General features: G+C 36.1%; 4 protein-coding genes across 5 annotated transcripts; 1 reads left to right on the forward strand and 3 right to left on the reverse strand.

The window, feature by feature from the left end:
* Positions 1-3,743: 3,743 nt before the first annotated feature.
* Positions 3,744-11,238, reverse strand: LOC111466373 (PLASMODESMATA CALLOSE-BINDING PROTEIN 5-like). 2 transcript variants are annotated; one of them, XM_023110991.1, is made up of 4 exons: positions 11,210-11,238; positions 5,334-5,410; positions 4,862-5,113; positions 3,744-4,053 (listed from the first exon to the last, which is right to left on the reverse strand). In XM_023110991.1, coding segments are annotated over exons 1-4 (366 nt in total). In that variant the 5' UTR covers positions 11,212-11,238; the 3' UTR covers positions 3,744-4,018. The 2 variants fall into 2 exon arrangements, with proteins under 2 accessions (XP_022966759.1, XP_022966758.1); XM_023110990.1 differs by lacking the exon at positions 11,210-11,238 and having other exon boundaries at positions 5,334-5,427.
* LOC111466372 (PLASMODESMATA CALLOSE-BINDING PROTEIN 5-like) lies at positions 9,543-11,252 on the reverse strand. Its single transcript, XM_023110989.1, has 3 exons — positions 11,133-11,252; positions 10,661-10,912; positions 9,543-9,852 (listed from the first exon to the last, which is right to left on the reverse strand). The coding sequence occupies exons 1-3, from the start codon at positions 11,209-11,211 to the stop codon at positions 9,818-9,820; spliced, it is 366 nt and encodes a 121-aa protein (XP_022966757.1). The 5' UTR covers positions 11,212-11,252; the 3' UTR covers positions 9,543-9,817.
* A 2,044-nt stretch (positions 11,253-13,296) lies between these two features.
* On the forward strand, positions 13,297-13,987 carry LOC111466374 (NADH-ubiquinone oxidoreductase 20.9 kDa subunit-like). Its single transcript, XM_023110992.1, has 2 exons — positions 13,297-13,571; positions 13,661-13,987. The coding sequence occupies exons 1-2, from the start codon at positions 13,418-13,420 to the stop codon at positions 13,807-13,809; spliced, it is 303 nt and encodes a 100-aa protein (XP_022966760.1). The 5' UTR covers positions 13,297-13,417; the 3' UTR covers positions 13,810-13,987.
* A 2,130-nt stretch (positions 13,988-16,117) lies between these two features.
* Positions 16,118-18,722, reverse strand: LOC111466371 (thymidine kinase a-like). The gene is made up of 4 exons (XM_023110988.1): positions 18,260-18,722; positions 17,165-17,309; positions 16,888-17,009; positions 16,118-16,698 (listed from the first exon to the last, which is right to left on the reverse strand). The coding sequence occupies exons 1-4, from the start codon at positions 18,595-18,597 to the stop codon at positions 16,440-16,442; spliced, it is 864 nt and encodes a 287-aa protein (XP_022966756.1). The 5' UTR covers positions 18,598-18,722; the 3' UTR covers positions 16,118-16,439.
* Positions 18,723-22,031: the final 3,309 nt, after the last annotated feature.

Below are 22,031 nucleotides of genomic sequence, written 5' to 3' on the forward strand. Positions count from 1 at the left end.
GAATTAAACTGTCTTTTATTATCTGTGTAATTCAAGCACCGAAATAACACTGACAATTTTTTATGTGTACTGTCAAACACAACTTGATTTCTAAGAATAAGAATTACAGACCATAAACCATGGAAAAAGAATTGAATTTTGAAATATGAGACATCAAGAAAGCAGATAATACTCACATACATATATACATTTAAAGACTCTACTCTCTAATACTCGCATGAAGTCTAACATATGGACTATTGTAAAATGTAGAGAATTGAACTTGAAATTGCAAGTATAAATAGGTGACATCAGTCTAAGTTACTCAAGTAAATGACTTTACTATAGGATAAACTAGAAATTGTATGAGTTACAATTTCTGATGTATGAGTTGTATCGTATGATGTCGTATACTAATATATGATGATTATGAGTTATGATAATGTATGAGTTATGATGCTTGATGATATGCGTAATATATATAGTTTGATGTATGACGTACTTGATATGCTAATACTTTCCATATTAAGCATGATATATAACGATGAGTGTCATATTACATCATGTTGATAGACTGATATAGGACACAACCCTAAGAGCATGAAAATGATATTAATGTAAATATTCAACGAGCATGTGTAACTTAATGTAACAAAGAGATAAGACTAGAGGCTTGTGTTAGAAGAGACGATGGAATTTAGAGGGAACCCATGCATATTGTATGTTCATCAGCATAGGAATACTTCCCCGAAGAGGATGACTGCAATCACACACAATATGGTGATGAGGGTGTTCATGCAGAGCATGACACTATGGGGTTTCACTGACCTCTGGACCTCCCTACAGGTTAGCTTGACTAGAGAGGGTCCAAGGGGTGTGCAAGCCCCCTGGGGATTCACTCTCGCACATGTGAGTCGTGTGTAAAGAAGTACTACACATCTATAGTAGTTTGAGACTGAAGGCCACCCTTAGAGAATAAAGATAGGTCCTAAGGGCATGATTGCATGTGTTTGCATTTGCATAACCCCCTATAGTGGGGCCACTTACTGAGTATCCTTCGAAATACTCAGGCCGTGTGCCACATCATTTTCAGGTAAAGGCAAGACGCACATGTACGGAGAATGGCAGCGTCACAAGCAGAGACTGTGGCACGTGCATAGGGTAGACTCATATTTATATTTCATCGTTTTTAAATTATTTTGTATTTTCTCTAAATTTTAGTTTTTCATATTTAAACACGTAAGATCATGATTATGTTTAGAAGAGAAAATGATGTTTTAAATGCTTTCAACATTTATATGATATAGATGATGTTTTCTTTTATGAGTTATATTTTCGCATTAAAGATGAACACAAGGGATAGTAATGATTCTGAGTATGTAGAAATTTAGGATCGTTACACTTGGAGATTGAAGAAAAGGAGGGTTCTGCATAAAAACTCACCGAGGAAATTAGTGGACATTAAAGGTTGTCAAATATATTCCTTGTCTAAAAAAAACCTGATCTCTATTGGTCACCACAAGTTATGCAACAGAGTTTGGGAAGAGTTCATGGAAGATGGTAAAGGGTGCAATGGTGGTAGCATGTGACACAAAAAATTTGGAACCTTATGCACCACTATAGGGTTTATAAACATGGTTGTTGTTGCGGAGAGTGCTTTAAATTCGAGTCTATGACACAATAAACTTAGACATATGAGCGTCAAAGGAAAAAAAAGATAACGGTTGCGAAATAAGTTTTAGAAGGTTTGAAATCTGTTGATATGAGTTCTTATGAAAGCTGTGTTATGAGCGGAAAAAATTGCAGTTGAAAATAGTGTTGGGATTTATGCCCTAAAACCCAGTAATTAACTATTTAGTTTTTAAAAATAATTTTTATTATTTTATTTGTAATTTAATTGTTATCTATGGTATGAAAATCTAAATTTAATTTATTAATGTAATCTTGAACAGTATGTGGTTGACACACAAGAGGATCGTGTTCAAGTAATAACCTAAAGAGTCTATAGTATATGGATAAGGTTGGGCGTCTTATCTTGATAACTCTATTAATATAGCCCACTTTGTAATCGTTACAAATGATCTGATCTAAATCGTTCATGTGGAGCCATGTAAGTGGAGGTATCCTATACAATGAGTTTGTATAAGACTGGACCAAGAAATATTTAATTACTCTTCATAAATCGAGAAGATTAATATTTTACATGATGATCATATGCGGCTCGATCTTAATCCTGAGTGAGTTATGAACTCTTGCCTGTGAGAGTTTGTCCTTTAATTTACATGAATGAAAATGACTTTTTTAGTCGATTCAATATACCACTATTAGACTAAATAAAGAGTTGGGAACATAATATCATGAGATAAAATTCACTCATTTGAGAGTAGATGAATTGTTCTCTTAAGTACTGATTTCGGGACTTGAACAAACGGGCCCCACCCTCTTATTGGCCCGAGAGGGACTTGGTTTATGATTGGATCATAAATAAATTCTTCCTTAGAGAATCGGTGGTACTTATGTTGAAAGATGTAATTACAGGGATAAAACGAACTTTTGGCTCAATTGTAATTTTGTATCATCAGAGCTTATAATCTATAAGTCCATACGGTTTCCTTGCTAATTCATATTAACACTAAAAGGTTTAATTTATTTGAAAGAAAATTTGAAGGGTTTAAATTGATATATTAAATATAATTTTAAATATCAAATTAATATTTAATATATTAAATAAATAAAAAATATATTTAGGGTTTAGGATTGAGCTAAAGACATACGAATCTCTCCCATTTCCTCTGAAGAATGAAATTATATATTTGGAGAATTCTCGAATCTCTCCTTCTCCAATCCCTTTGGGATTTTCTTTCAAGAGACTCCCACAAGCCTTGAACTTGTGTTCGAGTCATAGCAAGGAAGATCTCGTGGAATGTGGAAAAACTTTTGTATCCAAGCAGTCTTGCAAGGATTTTTACAAACGTAGAGTTTTTACTCTCGAATTTATTGCTTTTTTTTTTTTTAATTCTTAATAAAATCAAAATGGTTCTCAATGCTTCTAATACGTGGATGAGGAGTTCATTCCCTATAGAAAACAGTCCATACAGATATTCAGGGACCATCTCCAGCTCCTTCATTTAGTGAATCAAACTTTTACGTCACCTTTATTGATGATTTCAGCAGGAAGGTGTGTATCCCACCTTGAAGTGGAAAACTGAAGTTGGAAATCAGACTGACTTGAAGATCAAATTTTTGAGGTCCGATAATGGAGGAGATTACGACAAGTCAGAATTCAACATTTTGTGCAGTTTGAGTGAATTAGATTAACGAGGATAGTTTTTGGTAAAGTAAGAAAAAATGGTGTTTCTAAACGAATGAACAGAACATTAAATGAGCGAGTAAGAAGTATAGTGATTCATTTTGGATTGCTAAAGGCATTCTGGACCGATGTTATAAATACAACTGACTTGATCAATAGAGAACCATCAGTACCCTTGGGGATCACGTTGACAGAAGAGGTATGGACAGGAAAAGAACTCAAGTACTTTCACTTGAAAATTTTTGGCTGCACTATGTATGTTCGTGTTGATCCAAAGAAGAATGGCAGGCCTAACGTTGAGGCTGTGAAGTGCTACTTCATAGGCTGTGATTTTGACAATTTCGAGTACAAGTTTCGAAACATCAAGAATAAAAGAATCCTAAGACATTGTGATGTGACTTTTGATGAAAATGTCTTGTACACGGATAAAATTGGAGGTTAATATTCATAATAGTTGCATAAAACAAAAACACTCAAACTCATTATATTAAAATTTGATCCGTACACTTGAATTTTTGCAAATCAAGTAACAAAAAAGTCATAAAACACCGTAACGAAACACCATAATTCTAAACTATCATTCACTCAAAATTTGTAACCATCTAAAAATAAGTAAAACTTATTTTCTTCGTAGTTCATATTATATGATTGAGATATCTTGATCCATATAAAAAACGGTTGAATACTCAAAGTTAGGAAGCCTCTTTGATGACTAAGCCATGCCCTTCTTCAAGGTACATACTCAAACTTGCATGAACCATGACCTGCCAAGGAAAGGAAGATTAGTTTTAAGGAAAATGTATAAGCAAGTTGACCAAGAAAACGGCGAGGTCCACGTTGATTGGAAAAAGGAACGAGTTTCAACGAGAACTCTGGACTTTGAAGGGGGTGAAATGTGAGATCCCACATCGGTTGGAGAGGGGGAACGAAACATTTTTTATAAGGGTGTGGAAACTTCTCGAGGGTAGATTAGGAGATCCCACGTCAATTGGAGAGAGGAATGAAATATTCTTTATAAGAGTGTAAAAACCTGTTAGGATGGATTGTGAGATTCGACATCAGTTGAAGAGGGGAACTAATCATTTTTTATAAGGGTGTGGAAACCTCTGAGGATTGGATTGTGAGATCACACGTCAATTCAAGAGGGGAGCAAAATATTTTTTACAAGGGTGTAGAAACCTCTCGATGGTGGATTGTGAGATCCCACATCGTAGGAGATTGCAAGATCCCACATTAGTTGAGGAGAAGAATGAAACATTCTCTATAAAGATGTGGAAACCTCTCCCTAGTAGACACATTTTAAAAACCTGAGAGAAAACCCGAAAAGAAAACCCCAAAGAGAAAAATATCTACTAGCGATGAGCTTGTACTGTTACAAAAACAATACAGGAAAGCTCAAAGAGAAAAATATCTACTAACGATGAGCTTGTACTGTTACAAAAACTATACAGAAAAGCTCAAAAAGAACAATATCTACTAGCGATGAGCTTGTACCATTACAAAAACTATATAGTAACCATGAAGTACAAGACGAGAAGATCAAGAAGATGGGGTTAGATTAAGAACACTTACTAGGATCGAGAGCGGTGACCATGGCAGCCGAATTGAAGAAGCAAGAGGCACCCTTATGCTTAAACTTTTGATAGTAACTATTAAAAGCATAAGAAGCATGATCCCTAACAGTGTCTGGGTAAAAACAAGGACGCTTCACTTGAATATCACCACAATTCGCTCCTCCTTTCCCACAAGCCCAATCAAGAGCTCTTTGCAGCTCATCATCCGGCACTTGCTCATCAGCTATGCACCACTCCTCAAATTGCCCCTCTTTCATAACCCAACACAGGAAAGAAAAAAAAAAAATCGAACCCATTTTTCTTTCATAACAAAAAGACGGTCAAGAAATACTCTCCATTAGTATGAGGCTTTTTGGAGAAGCCCAGACCAAAACAAAGCCACGAGAACTTATACTCAAAGTGGACAACACCATACCGTTGTGGAGAGTTGTGATTCCTAATAAAAACAAGACAAACAAGAAGCTAAGTACCTGATCTTCGTGGAGCTACGAGGAAAGCGAGCAGCACAGACAGATGGAGAATGGTGAGCCGAGTAGAACGAGAAGACATTGTAGTGTTTTGTGTTGAAATATCATCACTAGCCCAATAGAGTCAAGCCCAATAATTGTACTAGCCCAATAGAGTCAAGCCTAATTGTACGAGCCCAGTATATTTATTTTAGTAGAGATTTTAGGAGAAAGAGATGTAGATATTTTAGGAGAAAGATTCAATTTGTTAGGTCTAGATTCAAATCGGTTAGGTCTAGATTTAGATTGGTTAAATATAGATTGTTTACTCTTAGTATAAATACCCCCACCCTACCTAGGTTATTCATCCAAGAAATCTAAAAACAATAAAAAGCAGAAGTATTCTACAGAGTGTCTTGTATTCTCTTCTCGATTGGTCTTAATAAAGAGAGNATGAAATATAGAGAAGTAAAAATGAGAGATATAGAATGAATTAAACTGTCTTTTATTATCTGTGTAATTCAAGCACCGAAATAACACTGACAATTTTTTATGTGTACTGTCAAACACAACTTGATTTCTAAGAATAAGAATTACAGACCATAAACCATGGAAAAAGAATTGAATTTTGAAATATGAGACATCAAGAAAGCAGATAATACTCACATACATATATACATTTAAAGACTCTACTCTCTAATACTCGCATGAAGTCTAACATATGGACTATTGTAAAATGTAGAGAATTGAACTTGAAATTGCAAGTATAAATAGGTGACATCAGTCTAAGTTACTCAAGTAAATGACTTTACTATAGGATAAACTAGAAATTGTATGAGTTACAATTTCTGATGTATGAGTTGTATCGTATGATGTCGTATACTAATATATGATGATTATGAGTTATGATAATGTATGAGTTATGATGCTTGATGATATGCGTAATATATATAGTTTGATGTATGACGTACTTGATATGCTAATACTTTCCATATTAAGCATGATATATAACGATGAGTGTCATATTACATCATGTTGATAGACTGATATAGGACACAACCCTAAGAGCATGAAAATGATATTAATGTAAATATTCAACGAGCATGTGTAACTTAATGTAACAAAGAGATAAGACTAGAGGCTTGTGTTAGAAGAGACGATGGAATTTAGAGGGAACCCATGCATATTGTATGTTCATCAGCATAGGAATACTTCCCCGAAGAGGATGACTGCAATCACACACAATATGGTGATGAGGGTGTTCATGCAGAGCATGACACTATGGGGTTTCACTGACCTCTGGACCTCCCTACAGGTTAGCTTGACTAGAGAGGGTCCAAGGGGTGTGCAAGCCCCCTGGGGATTCACTCTCGCACATGTGAGTCGTGTGTAAAGAAGTACTACACATCTATAGTAGTTTGAGACTGAAGGCCACCCTTAGAGAATAAAGATAGGTCCTAAGGGCATGATTGCATGTGTTTGCATTTGCATAACCCCCTATAGTGGGGCCACTTACTGAGTATCCTTCGAAATACTCAGGCCGTGTGCCACATCATTTTCAGGTAAAGGCAAGACGCACATGTACGGAGAATGGCAGCGTCACAAGCAGAGACTGTGGCACGTGCATAGGGTAGACTCATATTTATATTTCATCGTTTTTAAATTATTTTGTATTTTCTCTAAATTTTAGTTTTTCATATTTAAACACGTAAGATCATGATTATGTTTAGAAGAGAAAATGATGTTTTAAATGCTTTCAACATTTATATGATATAGATGATGTTTTCTTTTATGAGTTATATTTTCGCATTAAAGATGAACACAAGGGATAGTAATGATTCTGAGTATGTAGAAATTTAGGATCGTTACACTTGGAGATTGAAGAAAAGGAGGGTTCTGCATAAAAACTCACCGAGGAAATTAGTGGACATTAAAGGTTGTCAAATATATTCCTTGTCTAAAAAAAACCTGATCTCTATTGGTCACCACAAGTTATGCAACAGAGTTTGGGAAGAGTTCATGGAAGATGGTAAAGGGTGCAATGGTGGTAGCATGTGACACAAAAAATTTGGAACCTTATGCACCACTATAGGGTTTATAAACATGGTTGTTGTTGCGGAGAGTGCTTTAAATTCGAGTCTATGACACAATAAACTTAGACATATGAGCGTCAAAGGAAAAAAAAGATAACGGTTGCGAAATAAGTTTTAGAAGGTTTGAAATCTGTTGATATGAGTTCTTATGAAAGCTGTGTTATGAGCGGAAAAAATTGCAGTTGAAAATAGTGTTGGGATTTATGCCCTAAAACCCAGTAATTAACTATTTAGTTTTTAAAAATAATTTTTATTATTTTATTTGTAATTTAATTGTTATCTATGGTATGAAAATCTAAATTTAATTTATTAATGTAATCTTGAACAGTATGTGGTTGACACACAAGAGGATCGTGTTCAAGTAATAACCTAAAGAGTCTATAGTATATGGATAAGGTTGGGCGTCTTATCTTGATAACTCTATTAATATAGCCCACTTTGTAATCGTTACAAATGATCTGATCTAAATCGTTCATGTGGAGCCATGTAAGTGGAGGTATCCTATACAATGAGTTTGTATAAGACTGGACCAAGAAATATTTAATTACTCTTCATAAATCGAGAAGATTAATATTTTACATGATGATCATATGCGGCTCGATCTTAATCCTGAGTGAGTTATGAACTCTTGCCTGTGAGAGTTTGTCCTTTAATTTACATGAATGAAAATGACTTTTTTAGTCGATTCAATATACCACTATTAGACTAAATAAAGAGTTGGGAACATAATATCATGAGATAAAATTCACTCATTTGAGAGTAGATGAATTGTTCTCTTAAGTACTGATTTCGGGACTTGAACAAACGGGCCCCACCCTCTTATTGGCCCGAGAGGGACTTGGTTTATGATTGGATCATAAATAAATTCTTCCTTAGAGAATCGGTGGTACTTATGTTGAAAGATGTAATTACAGGGATAAAACGAACTTTTGGCTCAATTGTAATTTTGTATCATCAGAGCTTATAATCTATAAGTCCATACGGTTTCCTTGCTAATTCATATTAACACTAAAAGGTTTAATTTATTTGAAAGAAAATTTGAAGGGTTTAAATTGATATATTAAATATAATTTTAAATATCAAATTAATATTTAATATATTAAATAAATAAAAAATATATTTAGGGTTTAGGATTGAGCTAAAGACATACGAATCTCTCCCATTTCCTCTGAAGAATGAAATTATATATTTGGAGAATTCTCGAATCTCTCCTTCTCCAATCCCTTTGGGATTTTCTTTCAAGAGACTCCCACAAGCCTTGAACTTGTGTTCGAGTCATAGCAAGGAAGATCTCGTGGAATGTGGAAAAACTTTTGTATCCAAGCAGTCTTGCAAGGATTTTTACAAACGTAGAGTTTTTACTCTCGAATTTATTGCTTTTTTTTTTTTTAATTCTTAATAAAATCAAAATGGTTCTCAATGCTTCTAATACGTGGATGAGGAGTTCATTCCCTATAGAAAACAGTCCATACAGATATTCAGGGACCATCTCCAGCTCCTTCATTTAGTGAATCAAACTTTTACGTCACCTTTATTGATGATTTCAGCAGGAAGGTGTGTATCCCACCTTGAAGTGGAAAACTGAAGTTGGAAATCAGACTGACTTGAAGATCAAATTTTTGAGGTCCGATAATGGAGGAGATTACGACAAGTCAGAATTCAACATTTTGTGCAGTTTGAGTGAATTAGATTAACGAGGATAGTTTTTGGTAAAGTAAGAAAAAATGGTGTTTCTAAACGAATGAACAGAACATTAAATGAGCGAGTAAGAAGTATAGTGATTCATTTTGGATTGCTAAAGGCATTCTGGACCGATGTTATAAATACAACTGACTTGATCAATAGAGAACCATCAGTACCCTTGGGGATCACGTTGACAGAAGAGGTATGGACAGGAAAAGAACTCAAGTACTTTCACTTGAAAATTTTTGGCTGCACTATGTATGTTCGTGTTGATCCAAAGAAGAATGGCAGGCCTAACGTTGAGGCTGTGAAGTGCTACTTCATAGGCTGTGATTTTGACAATTTCGAGTACAAGTTTCGAAACATCAAGAATAAAAGAATCCTAAGACATTGTGATGTGACTTTTGATGAAAATGTCTTGTACACGGATAAAATTGGAGGTTAATATTCATAATAGTTGCATAAAACAAAAACACTCAAACTCATTATATTAAAATTTGATCCGTACACTTGAATTTTTGCAAATCAAGTAACAAAAAAGTCATAAAACACCGTAACGAAACACCATAATTCTAAACTATCATTCACTCAAAATTTGTAACCATCTAAAAATAAGTAAAACTTATTTTCTTCGTAGTTCATATTATATGATTGAGATATCTTGATCCATATAAAAAACGGTTGAATACTCAAAGTTAGGAAGCCTCTTTGATGACTAAGCCATGCCCTTCTTCAAGGTACATACTCAAACTTGCATGAACCATGACCTGCCAAGGAAAGGAAGATTAGTTTTAAGGAAAATGTATAAGCAAGTTGACCAAGAAAACGGCGAGGTCCACGTTGATTGGAAAAAGGAACGAGTTTCAACGAGAACTCTGGACTTTGAAGGGGGTGAAATGTGAGATCCCACATCGGTTGGAGAGGGGGAACGAAACATTTTTTATAAGGGTGTGGAAACTTCTCGAGGGTAGATTAGGAGATCCCACGTCAATTGGAGAGAGGAATGAAATATTCTTTATAAGAGTGTAAAAACCTGTTAGGATGGATTGTGAGATTCGACATCAGTTGAAGAGGGGAACTAATCATTTTTTATAAGGGTGTGGAAACCTCTGAGGATTGGATTGTGAGATCACACGTCAATTCAAGAGGGGAGCAAAATATTTTTTACAAGGGTGTAGAAACCTCTCGATGGTGGATTGTGAGATCCCACATCGTAGGAGATTGCAAGATCCCACATTAGTTGAGGAGAAGAATGAAACATTCTCTATAAAGATGTGGAAACCTCTCCCTAGTAGACACATTTTAAAAACCTGAGAGAAAACCCGAAAAGAAAACCCCAAAGAGAAAAATATCTACTAGCGATGAGCTTGTACTGTTACAAAAACAATACAGGAAAGCTCAAAGAGAAAAATATCTACTAACGATGAGCTTGTACTGTTACAAAAACTATACAGAAAAGCTCAAAAAGAACAATATCTACTAGCGATGAGCTTGTACCATTACAAAAACTATATAGTAACCATGAAGTACAAGACGAGAAGATCAAGAAGATGGGGTTAGATTAAGAACACTTACTAGGATCGAGAGCGGTGACCATGGCAGCCGAATTGAAGAAGCAAGAGGCACCCTTATGCTTAAACTTTTGATAGTAACTATTAAAAGCATAAGAAGCATGATCCCTAACAGTGTCTGGGTAAAAACAAGGACGCTTCACTTGAATATCACCACAATTCGCTCCTCCTTTCCCACAAGCCCAATCAAGAGCTCTTTGCAGCTCATCATCCGGCACTTGCTCATCAGCTATGCACCACTCCTCAAATTGCCCCTCTTTCATAACCCAACACAGGAAAGAAAAAAAAAAAATCGAACCCATTTTTCTTTCATAACAAAAAGACGGTCAAGAAATACTCTCCATTAGTATGAGGCTTTTTGGAGAAGCCCAGACCAAAACAAAGCCACGAGAACTTATACTCAAAGTGGACAACACCATACCGTTGTGGAGAGTTGTGATTCCTAATAAAAACAAGACAAACAAGAAGCTAAGTACCTGATCTTCGTGGAGCTACGAGGAAAGCGAGCAGCACAGACAGATGGAGAATGGTGAGCCGAGTAGAACGAGAAGACATTGTAGTGTTTTGTTCTAAATGATCTGTGTGGCCATGTTTCAACAAAGGTTTGGTCTTTAAGAAATGATAGGACTTCACAGCCTTCGAGAAAGTTAAGATTCATTTCTTCAAGCTTACGTCAAAGAAACACTTCAAGCTTTCTTTTTTTGGGAATCATTTAGGTTTAAACATAGATTTGGAGTTTAATAATTTTTTGAACTCACATGCTTAACACTTTAGTTATGGGAAGAGGGGAATCAAGTTAGTGGATGTAACATAGTGGAAGGTGTGTAGATGACAAAGGCTAACATGTCTCATTAACATTACTTTATTTGGATGTGTTAGATGCACTTTGAGCTCCCTTTGTTTTTTTTTTTAAGTTATTGATATCCATTTTACTCGATCTCGTGATTGTGGGGAAGAGATTCCCTGCTTAGTCGAGGAATAAGAGAGGGGTCGAGAACGTTTTTTCTTTGATAGATAAATAGGACAGAGACGAGATTATATTTTTCGTCCCCGCCCAATTCCTTGTCCCGCTCCACATTCCTTATCATTTGTTATCAGAACTTTATTTTCAAGATCGAATATATGTTTCCTTCGTGTTTTTTTTTTTTTCAATTTGATTTTTATTTGTCTTGGCTTATAATCGATCCCGAGGTTAAAAACCAATCATGGCTCTAGAGTCACTTGAGTTTGGAAGAGTGACCATGGTGCTTATAAGCTATTAGGTTACTTTGTGTGGTCCAACGCACTAAGATGTGTTTACAATGTAGGAGCCCTCAAGAGAACCCTGCCCATTTCCACCAGATAATGTCACATGATCGTCTCAGTGTGTTACACTATCCAGCTTATTAGGTTTGGCTCGACAGTAACGCACATGAGCTCCTACTGCTTGGAAGGGTGCTAAAGGTTCGATCTGGGTCACTGTTAGCCCTAATAGTATACTCAAGGAGATATGAGTAAGAAACTCGGGTGATATCATTCACACTGCAACTAGGCCTCTTGAGTTTTCTTAGTCATCCTTGTCATGGAGGTTTACTAGGTTCTTAGGGCGTATAGAAGGTTTAAATCTCATCTCACATTGCTAAAATACTTGGGACTAACTCTTTGGGGCTAAGGTTTAGACCTCTAATCACTACTTATGATCCTAGGTTGTTCGGTCTACTAGAAACATATTGACCTAGGTCCACGTGAAGCCGCTCTAATTCTAGCGTCCTAATCTTAACTTGGCTCACTCACACATGCTTTGTTAAGGAGATAATCCTATCGACTGTCTACTCTAATCCTAGAAGTACTTTGGTAATTTTTCACATCATACATAGCTTTCTCAACCAAATTTTTTTGTCTAGAGTCGTAATCATGAATATTCTAACCACTTAAGGTAAGATATGCTCGCACATCAGCACATTTTAAGAATCTCTGCGAGTAATATTTCAAAAAAATTTGAAGGGTTACTTTACTTGGGTAACATGCATGCATAAGCTTCCATACATTCATCATTTATAACCTCATAAAGGTCGTGTACCAAAAAACTCTTCATCATAATGCAACATGACATCTCATACATGCACATCATTGTAATATGAAATATTATCATATTATGTCGCATCAGCATTATACATCTTATGTCATCATGTCATAATAAATCATCATTCCAACGTACCATCATATCAACATAACATCATCATAATGCATAATCATATTGTATCAATTCACGTCATTGTATCATCATAACCTCATCATAATACATCATTATATTATATAAGCATACCTGACATGTGCAAGAGCCATTGGACACATGTTACATAAGATAAGTCTTCCAACCGAACTGATAGTAAGACCATTCGATAAGAAAGAGAAACGGCTCGTCTACGACAGCAAAATTTTAGTGTAAAATAGAATGAGTTTTGCATGAGAAGTTTGCAAGTTTTGCGTGATTAGGGTTAGTTATGGAGAGAAGTTGGACAATATTCAATTTAAATATGGCCGTTTATCTAGATGTCTCTTTCCAAAACTCATTTTTATAATGGGCCGATGTAACTATTTTGGGCCCGGCCCATGAAAAAGCCCATTCATCAGTCCGCAATCACTCGCACTTGCATCGTCTTCAACTCCCAGCGATTCGGCAACCGAGTTTTTGCAGAGTCCCACAGCAATTTAGGGAGAGAGAGAGCCGGCGGATATCAGATTCAGTTTCAGTTTCAGTTTCAGCTCCGGAGAAGACAAGATGAACACTGACATTACAGCATCGACCAAGCCGGAGTACCCGGTAATAGATCGGAACCCTCCATTCACCAAAGTCGTCGGCAATTTTGACACTCTCGATTACCTTCGTTTCGTCACCATCACCGGCGTTTCCGTTACCGTCGGCTATCTTTCCGGTGCCAATTTCTTCTTTCTTCTTTTCTTCTTTGTTTCTCTTCCTTTTTCCTTACTAATCTGGAAATGTGTTGTGTTCTTTGCGTTTTAGGGATTAAGCCCGGGATTAGAGGACCGTCAATGGTGACCGGCGGTCTAATTGGACTGATGGGAGGCTTCATGTATGCTTATCAGAACTCGGCCGGTCGGCTTATGGGGTTTTTCCCCAATGAAGGCGAGGTAGCTCGTTACAAGAAATAAGATTGTGCGTTTTAGGGTTTTTTCTTCTTCTGAATTTCGAGTTCTATTTGTGGACATTTTTACGATGTTCTACTTATTAACCATGCGACCGGGTTGTGTCAATAAGCTAAATGAAGCTTCATTCTGTTTCTGTTTTGCTCCTTTTCGTCTAAATGAAATAGTTGAAGACTTCACATGATTCTTTGTTTTTGATCCATAAACAAAGATGCCCGTTAAGGGGTTTGGAGAAATGAACCTTTGTGTAATTTGTATGTCCATTTTTTATTTCCTATGTTAGTTGGTATGGTTAGAATATAATATCTCTTGCCACATTGTCATAAACTCAAGTTGATTTCCAGAGTTTCAGGGTGTAACCAGGAAATTGGCAGTAGTACGCGAGTAGCTTTAAGAGGGAAACAAATGTTCTTTATTATCCAAACAGTATAACACCAATGAACTTCAAAGAAAAAGTTCTCACACACTTTGCTATGATGCTCTTTTATGTGATCTCTTGTGCTAGCATTTCATCTTTCAAGCGGTCTTCTTCTGATTACGTGATTGTCATCCACAAATGGTAACGTTTTTCTTAGTAATAGGCAAATTTTGCTCTTCCTGATGTGGCTGTGATAGATCCTAGATATCAGACTCTTTATTACTTTTCCGTTGATGGGTGTCACAGCATTTCAGAAGGTAGAATATTTGGAAAGTTGGCTGACAATCTGGTGGACTATGAAATTTGTTTGTTTGAACCTTGGATGTTTTTAAGCTCCTGAGAAAGTTGAAGCATAATTTTTGCTCAATTTCTTTTTTCTTGTTTTGCTTGTTACTTTCTCATTGTTTTGGCTGTATGGTCTTTTGTTTAAAGAGAAAGGTTCAATGATTTTTCTTTTCATATGATGAAAATTGGAAATGATTCTTGATGTTTTGAATGCTTTCTTTAGTCTCATAAAAGGATAGCCTTCATTGTAAGTTCCTATGACTTATGGGATGATTAAGCAGTGAAGCTACTATTTTGTGCTCGTTGGATGGCATGATGTAGATTATATATCATTTTATCACCAACAAATTCTTTCTGACAGTGATTTTGAAATCTTACTCTTGCAATTATGATTTCTTCTTTCTAACAGGAAGTATTGAGGGTTATAAATTAAAATTTTAATTTTTGTATGGTTGTTTGTGGGATGCCCTTTTGTTTATTACAGATATTTGATCAGACTAGACTAAAGCAGTCTCTATATGTGACTGCATAAACTTCGGTGCGGTGGAGGGTTAAACCTTCGATTTTAAAGAAAGAAATAGATATCGTTATAAACTTCGAATGTGTTTACCTTGGTCTTTGTGGATACTTTATAAAGTCAACAAATAATTGAACACTTAGAATGGTTTGGATCATCCGGTGGTGGGATATTCTATGGTTCATAGGATGCCTAAATAATGTTGTTTTTTTTCCTGGAGTATAATTGTTTCTGTTTCTGTTTCAGATTCTTGGAAAATATGTATTTATGTGTATATGGAGAGAAATTAGAAGTCAATAAGTTAGTGAGATACTCTGTTAGTGAGACAAAACTCCATTGGCAGGAAGAATTAGGAAAATGATGCGAGTATACATGATTGCTGCCTTACCTCATGGCATTAGGTATGAGTCTTGAGGAAAGTGGTTTGTCAACACTGCTTCATTTTGCATCCTAAGATCCAACGATTGACCCCTACTTCTCACCTTGTAATAGATATAGAGATGAATTCTTATATCCCTTTTCCACTCCATCCAGAAATGATCCGACGTTATTCCGGGTCGTCTCCATTTTAGTGAAACTCTTCCTCAAGCAAGGCAGCTGATAAGTAATCGAAGAGTTTGTGTGAATAAAGGAATGATCCCCATTACTTATTTTAAAGTGTCCCACGGTGATCTAATATCTTTTCAAGAAAATGACGTGAATAAATAAGATCTTTCTAATATCGATAAAGTCTATTGCTAGCAGATATTGTCCACTTTTACCTGTTACGTACAATCGTCAGCCTCAGTCATAATTTTAAAATGCATCTACTAGAAAGTTTCGCTCTCTAATCGATGTGAGATCTTACATTACTGAATCAAAAGTTTCCTCCTCATCAACAAAGAGGTATAGGTTACATGGAGTCTAGCCAGAATTGTCAAGTTCTATTCTAAGGTCTAATCTAAGTTCAAAGAAAATTTGAAGAAAATACAACTTTTGTTTAACTTTTCAACATATATAGGCCTGACCCAAACAACTTTTTCATTATTTAACTATGAAAAGTAGTTGCTATACTGCAATGGAAACTGGCAGTGGGTGAGATAATTCTTTAAGAATACAAGAAACAGGTGGGTGATCAACGACTTACCCAATAATACACACATGAATGTCTCCTCCCTCAATAATGAATTGAGTTTTCAACTAACACAAATACATATGACAATACCATTCACTCCTTTTTCCCTATCATCCAATCCATGAAAACAATCCCATTTTCTAAACCTACAACTGCTACACTCCTCTTCAATTCAATTCCATCCGTTTCCAAAATCGCCCGTTCCTTGCTTAACGTAATCGTCGGGACAACCGAACAACTGCTATGTTTCGGCATAGGCTGCTGGGCTGTATGTCATTCTGCAGACCTACTACTAAGAACAACTATGCTGTGGTCGTAAACTCAACCTTGTGTGCTTCTTCTACAACAGTTCTTGCTGTCTCTATCACTACTTGCCCGCTAACATAATGTTGTCGACATACGGGCATATACATGTCAGCACCACCAATCAGCTCTGTCTCTTTTTCTTCTGTCTTCCTTAATGTAAAGAAAGCTCGATTCCCACAGATCTCGCATCGAGCAGTTAACTTTGTTACAGAATCGGCAAGCGGAATTATATCAAGAACTGAACCAAAGCTCCTCCTGTTCATGTTTTTCAGATAAACCCCAACACAAAAAAGCTTTAGCTGAGTTACTAATGCGTATTCAGTTTAAATCAATATGAAAGCTTCAGTTGAATGTGTGCCAAATGAAAGGCCATCAGTTTTGAAGAAAATAATTCAAATATTTCGAATGAACGAACGAAAACTACGCCAGTAACTTTGATAATACCTCAAGTAATCCCCATCCAACCCAGCAACTATAACAGTTTTGCCATCCATATCAGCAGCTTCACGACAGAAATCGTAAAGATCATCGAAGAATTGAGCTTCATCGATTCCAATCACATCAAGCTGTCATACCAATATCAAAAGCAAACTAACAATTTAGTTAACAGGAAAATCAGTATGCCCAATTAGTCAGCTATCTGCTCATTCTAACTGTAAACCAAATCTTTAGCCTCATACAGAGATATCAAGCTTTCCTTAAGAAGGTAGGATTATCATACCTTGTCATAAGCACCTTCGCCAAACTTTTGTTTGAAAGACGATAAGTTCGGTACTGCCCAGCAAGGCAGTTTCATGCCATCGTGCGTCACAATCGAATCCAATCCATATCTCGTGTCTTTATTCGACTTAATAATGGCTACACTTCTGTAAAAAATAATAATTCTTATGAATTGTACCCAAAAAAGAGGCTTCTACACCAATCAAGATACCTCATAGCACAAATTCAATCCAAGTTATCAAATCCCAAGTAGGTGATCACCATTGAACTCTTGTATCATCTCCAAATTATAAGATATAACGCCAAATTGTACAATCCAACAGAACTGGTGCATACATTTGCAAAAGCCAAAAGGCATGGTGAAAATGCAAGTCGCCTACTTCTTGAATGTTTCTTTATTTTACAGTTCAAATGGAAACTGTTTAGACCTTAGAACTTGGTGCAACAATGTCTATGTATCAATAGCCTTGTTTCAAAGAAAGAGTCAGGGTCATATGGTCTAATGTTAAAAGGGCTGCCTTCTAGGGTGTTGAGAGATACATTAAAGGGGAAATTCTTTATCAAGAGGCCAAAACCCACATCATATTTCAGCCTAACCCCTCGTTTATCACCAATATGCAGAACTCTAATATTGAGAATTTGTACGAATAGACAAGAATAATCATATTAGAACCGTTCAAAACGGTTAAGAATGAGAAACATAGGTTATTCTTAACATGGTATCAAAGCGGGAGAAGAGGAAGAATGGAAGAAAGTGACAAAGATCGGAACAGAGGACTTTCAATCCCATTTTTGTTTCTCATTCTTATTCTTAACGTAGTATCAGATCATCATTCTTCACAAAAACCTTAGAGTACCATTTTCTTCTCATTTCTTATTGGATACCCTCATGCTATTATTCAAGCCAATAAAATTCTCCCAATCTATTAGCAAACTTACCACCGACCATCATAACAATAAGCCCCATTTCCATTAATCGTAGAAACTTAGAAATACAAGGGAGACAAGTCCAAACGAGACTAGAGAAAACATTACAATAAACACTCGCAACCCATTAGATTAATGAATAGAAGCACAAAATCAGAGCATAAAATACCTGCCATTGATGCTCTCGGACTGAATCCGCCGAAGAAGAGAGGTTGTTTTCCCAGCAAACATCGGCCCTACTATCACATGAACCTCGCCGGAGGGCGGTGACAAGGAAGCTCCCATTTGGGCAGTTCGCTTCTGGGTTGAAAACCCCTCGTTTCTGGGCAACGAAACTCTGGGCGTTTTCAGAGAGAAAAAATTGGACAAGTGGGTGAATATAGGGTTGCATTGCGTCGATTTATAAGCCAAAGAGAGGGTTGGAGAAGCGGTAATGGGGAAATAGGGCGAGAGGGTTGAGAAAGATGATGATGATACGAAGGATTTCATCTTTGAAATGGGTAGCATAAGCGTATTGAGGAGGGTTTTGATGGGGTTTTGGCAAAGGGTTGAGAAAGGTCTGTAAATTTTGATTTGGAGAGCGGAGACGTTGGGGTTTGGTTTGCCCCAAACTCTGTTTTGTTGAAGCTACGTTCCCAACTCAGCAATAAGAATTTAATTAAATTATACAAAAATAAATGTCCATTTCTGACCCTTTTATATTTAAAATAAAGTAAATTAATAAAAATGCCCTTCTAAAAAATATCTTTAAATTTTGCCAAAGATAAAAATTAAAAAAGTTTTGGATGAAAACAATTAATATTGTTTTAAAATACTGTCTTGGAAAATAGAAAAAGTGGATAACAATAGTCGTAAATTCTAAGATTTTCGGTACTGTTCTTGAAAGACCATTTTCAAAGAAAGACGCTCACCCACGCTTTGACATTCATACATGCCACAAGGTAGCTCACTTAGGCCACGGGTCTAGGGGTGGTGGAGAGCTGACATCATGTCTCCCCTATAGTACATTTTGAGGCATCTTCAATTTCTCAAGTAGACGACATTTTCACAAGCAGACATACGACTTGTGCATAGTCCGTGAGTATTTAATTGACACTAAATTTGGTGAGCTTTCATCTTTCATATCAACGGACTTAATTCCCAAGCTACATGCATAATTCATATCAAAATTTCGACTTCTTAGGTTAAGGTTTGGGTCCTTGTCCAACCCTTTTCGAGCTTGTCTTCGACATGAGTGTCGCCTCACTCTCTGGAACCTTGTGTATGCCTCGACTTAGATTCATTACACACTCTTGGCGTGTTGGGTGATGCACCATCATCCTCGGTCGCAAATGATACTTCTCAATTTTGTCCCTCACGTGGCCAGATGGGCTCCACTTGAGAGCGCCCCTTGTTTGTCTTGTGTGTGGGGGTCAACCTACTTTCTCTTAGTGAAGTTGTGATACTATTGCATACATGACTCATAGGTGTACTATAACATGAATGAAAGAAATAATGAAATTATTCTTATTATATGCTATGATTTTAAACCATGGGGACCTCATGCATTTATGTATGTCATGTCGGGATACTTCTCTATTATGTTATGACACATACCTTTGATATCCATGTTCATCATGATATCATGTGAGTCTTTCCCTATGTGTTGCTCGACGACGCGTCAGTGTGTTTAGCCAGACGAGCTAGGCCCAAGGGTACGTATACGAGTTGTTTGGTGGGTTCATGTGCGTGTACATGAACCATGTGTGGGAAAGTACCACACATTCAACCCTGCCTAGACCGGAAAGAACTCAGGGTCATGCTATGTTATTTTAAAATGATAGATCTCATCATATATGTGTGTGTTTGCATCACTTGACCCAACAACACAGTTACTTATTGAATATTTTTTAAAATACTTAAGTCACATGCTACCCTTATATTTCAGATAAAGGTAAAGTATCCTTGCACAGATGATGCTGAATGTTAAAATGGCTTTAGAAGCTAAAACAGATCAATAGTGTGCATTTGTTTTCATAGGTGACTTTCAATTTCGTAATGAAAATTATGTAATGTTTTGTTTTGATGTTGATGTTACTTTTATTCTTTATTTTTAAATTAAACGTATAAGTTGATGGCTCCGTATGAAAGGTTTTATTCAACTTTCTGCATATGTTAATAAAGGCATTCATGTAGTGACGTTTTTTTATCTAAGTAAGAAAATTAAGGACGTTACACTAAGCATGTTTGACTTGATGTGTATTCTACTTCCATACATGTAAATCTCATGATCACAATGATATGACCATGTGTATGACTCTCGGTGCACTCTCAATTAGTTATAAAGGATGACAAAAATATTTTGATTATGTATCTTAGCCTCATAGAAAAGGTATATCAATTATATTTCGGAAGTATTGTATGCATCATCCTTTGAAACCATAATTTTTATGCGATATCTCATGCATGCATGTGTATGATAAGGAACTCTAATCCTGAGCCGAATGATCCAAGCTTTTGTTGAAACAAAAACCCTTTAAATTAAAGTAATTAACACCTCCTCATACGAAATTCGGATCAAGCAAGAGATAAAGCTAGAATTAGATTACCTCTTACGATAGAAGATCTAGGAGCAAGATTTGGAAATCTTGTTCAAAATTGAGTCACTCCACCATCGAACTTGATCCAGACTTGATTGAATTGCTTGGATGCAATCTATCGCAAGAATTGCATGAAACTTAGAAATGACAAAAATGATGCTCGAATTTCTAAGGATAAATGTCTCAATTTGATATCTGAATTTTGTTCATCCACGAATCTGATTTTCACATAACATATTGTGGGTATGTATAGTCTTCCGACAAAAATATTTGTGGCCAGGATTTAATCTCGATCCCCTTTAATCTTCACAGACGAAGTCAAATTGACTATTTGACCCTTCACATAATTTATAAAATTAAAAATAATACTTTCCAATAAAAGCTCATATGTTTGAGTAGCTAACGAGATAGACTTGAAATCAATTGTTGCCGGCTTAGTTTGAGCCCTATTGAATCTTCTTGACATTTTTTTAATCTCCTTGGCAATAGGTCCATTTGGAACATCCCGATTCTTATCGGTGTACATTGAGCATAAATTCGCTCAATTCATATATTTGTATGAATGTGTACCTATAAAAATACTTTCAAGTCCTATTTTCTTTTTGTGGTTCAATTACGGAGAGGGGTGCAGATGCATGCTTAGGGCTTACGAAAATGAGGTATTCGCCTAATGGGTCTACTTGCATGTGTAGAGAACTACTATACAACCAAACCCACTCGAATAAATTTTGAACCTAAGGTTGTAGACATGATTTTAGGTCACATTAAAACGTGAAACTATAGTCGCATGTGTTTGCATTTTTTCAACCCCAACAATGACATCACTTACGAGTATTTTTAAATACTCGTTCTATAATTATTAACCTTTTTCTAAGTAAATGCAAGTGACTCATGTACGAATGATGACGTTGCTAAAGAGGCCATGAAACAAAGTCATAGATAGTTTCTTCCACATTTTAGTTATTGATATGAACCACGACCAAGGAATTTCCATACCTCAAGGTCCAATTACAAGGACGAGAACCATGAAGTTACAACAAATTTTAATCACTTACATTCAAGTGATGGTGAGCTCATCAAATGAAATTTTTGAAGATGTTCGAGTCCTTCCTTGTGCAAATTTGAACTACCCATTTTAATAGGGAGGTTATATATGTACTCAACTCACATACGTTAATAATGTCAAAGGCTATATAAAGTCTTCTTCTCTTTCGGACGTCACATTTTAGAATTGAAAAGAACATAGTTCCTATTTTAATTTTATTAAGAGCTAAGTTTTTTTACTTTGCAAATACTTAGGTTTATAATTTCAAGTCGTATTGATCATACCTCTTATGAATGATTCGAATTGCGAGTTTAGAA

Source organism: Cucurbita maxima, unplaced genomic scaffold (genome assembly GCF_002738345.1).
Source record: "Cucurbita maxima cultivar Rimu unplaced genomic scaffold, Cmax_1.0 Cma_Scf00031, whole genome shotgun sequence".
Classification (NCBI taxonomy): Eukaryota; Viridiplantae; Streptophyta; class Magnoliopsida; order Cucurbitales; family Cucurbitaceae; genus Cucurbita; species Cucurbita maxima.

Bases quoted from the DNA above. Each gene is read 5' to 3' on its own strand.
- LOC111466372 (XM_023110989.1), bottom strand. From the start codon at position 11,211: ATGTCTTCTCGTTCTACTCGGCTCACCATTCTCCATCTGTCTGTGCTG. The intron at 10,913-11,132 runs GTACTTAGCTTC...GGGTTATGAAAG, and splicing joins CGTAGCTCCACGAAGATCAG to AGGGGCAATTTGAGGAGTGG. The intron at 9,853-10,660 runs GTAAGTGTTCTT...TTTCCTTGGCAG, and splicing joins GGTCACCGCTCTCGATCCTA to GTCATGGTTCATGCAAGTTT.
- LOC111466373 (XM_023110991.1), bottom strand. The intron at 5,114-5,333 runs GTACTTAGCTTC...GGGTTATGAAAG, and splicing joins CGTAGCTCCACGAAGATCAG to AGGGGCAATTTGAGGAGTGG. The intron at 4,054-4,861 runs GTAAGTGTTCTT...TTTCCTTGGCAG, and splicing joins GGTCACCGCTCTCGATCCTA to GTCATGGTTCATGCAAGTTT.
- LOC111466374 (XM_023110992.1), top strand. From the start codon at position 13,418: ATGAACACTGACATTACAGCATCGACCAAGCCGGAGTACCCGGTAATA. The intron at 13,572-13,660 runs GTGCCAATTTCT...TTTGCGTTTTAG, and splicing joins TACCGTCGGCTATCTTTCCG to GGATTAAGCCCGGGATTAGA.
- LOC111466371 (XM_023110988.1), bottom strand. From the start codon at position 18,597: ATGCTACCCATTTCAAAGATGAAATCCTTCGTATCATCATCATCTTTC. The intron at 17,310-18,259 runs GTATTTTATGCT...TATTTTTTACAG, and splicing joins TCCGAGAGCATCAATGGCAG to AAGTGTAGCCATTATTAAGT. The intron at 17,010-17,164 runs GTATGATAATCC...TTGGTATGACAG, and splicing joins GCGAAGGTGCTTATGACAAG to CTTGATGTGATTGGAATCGA.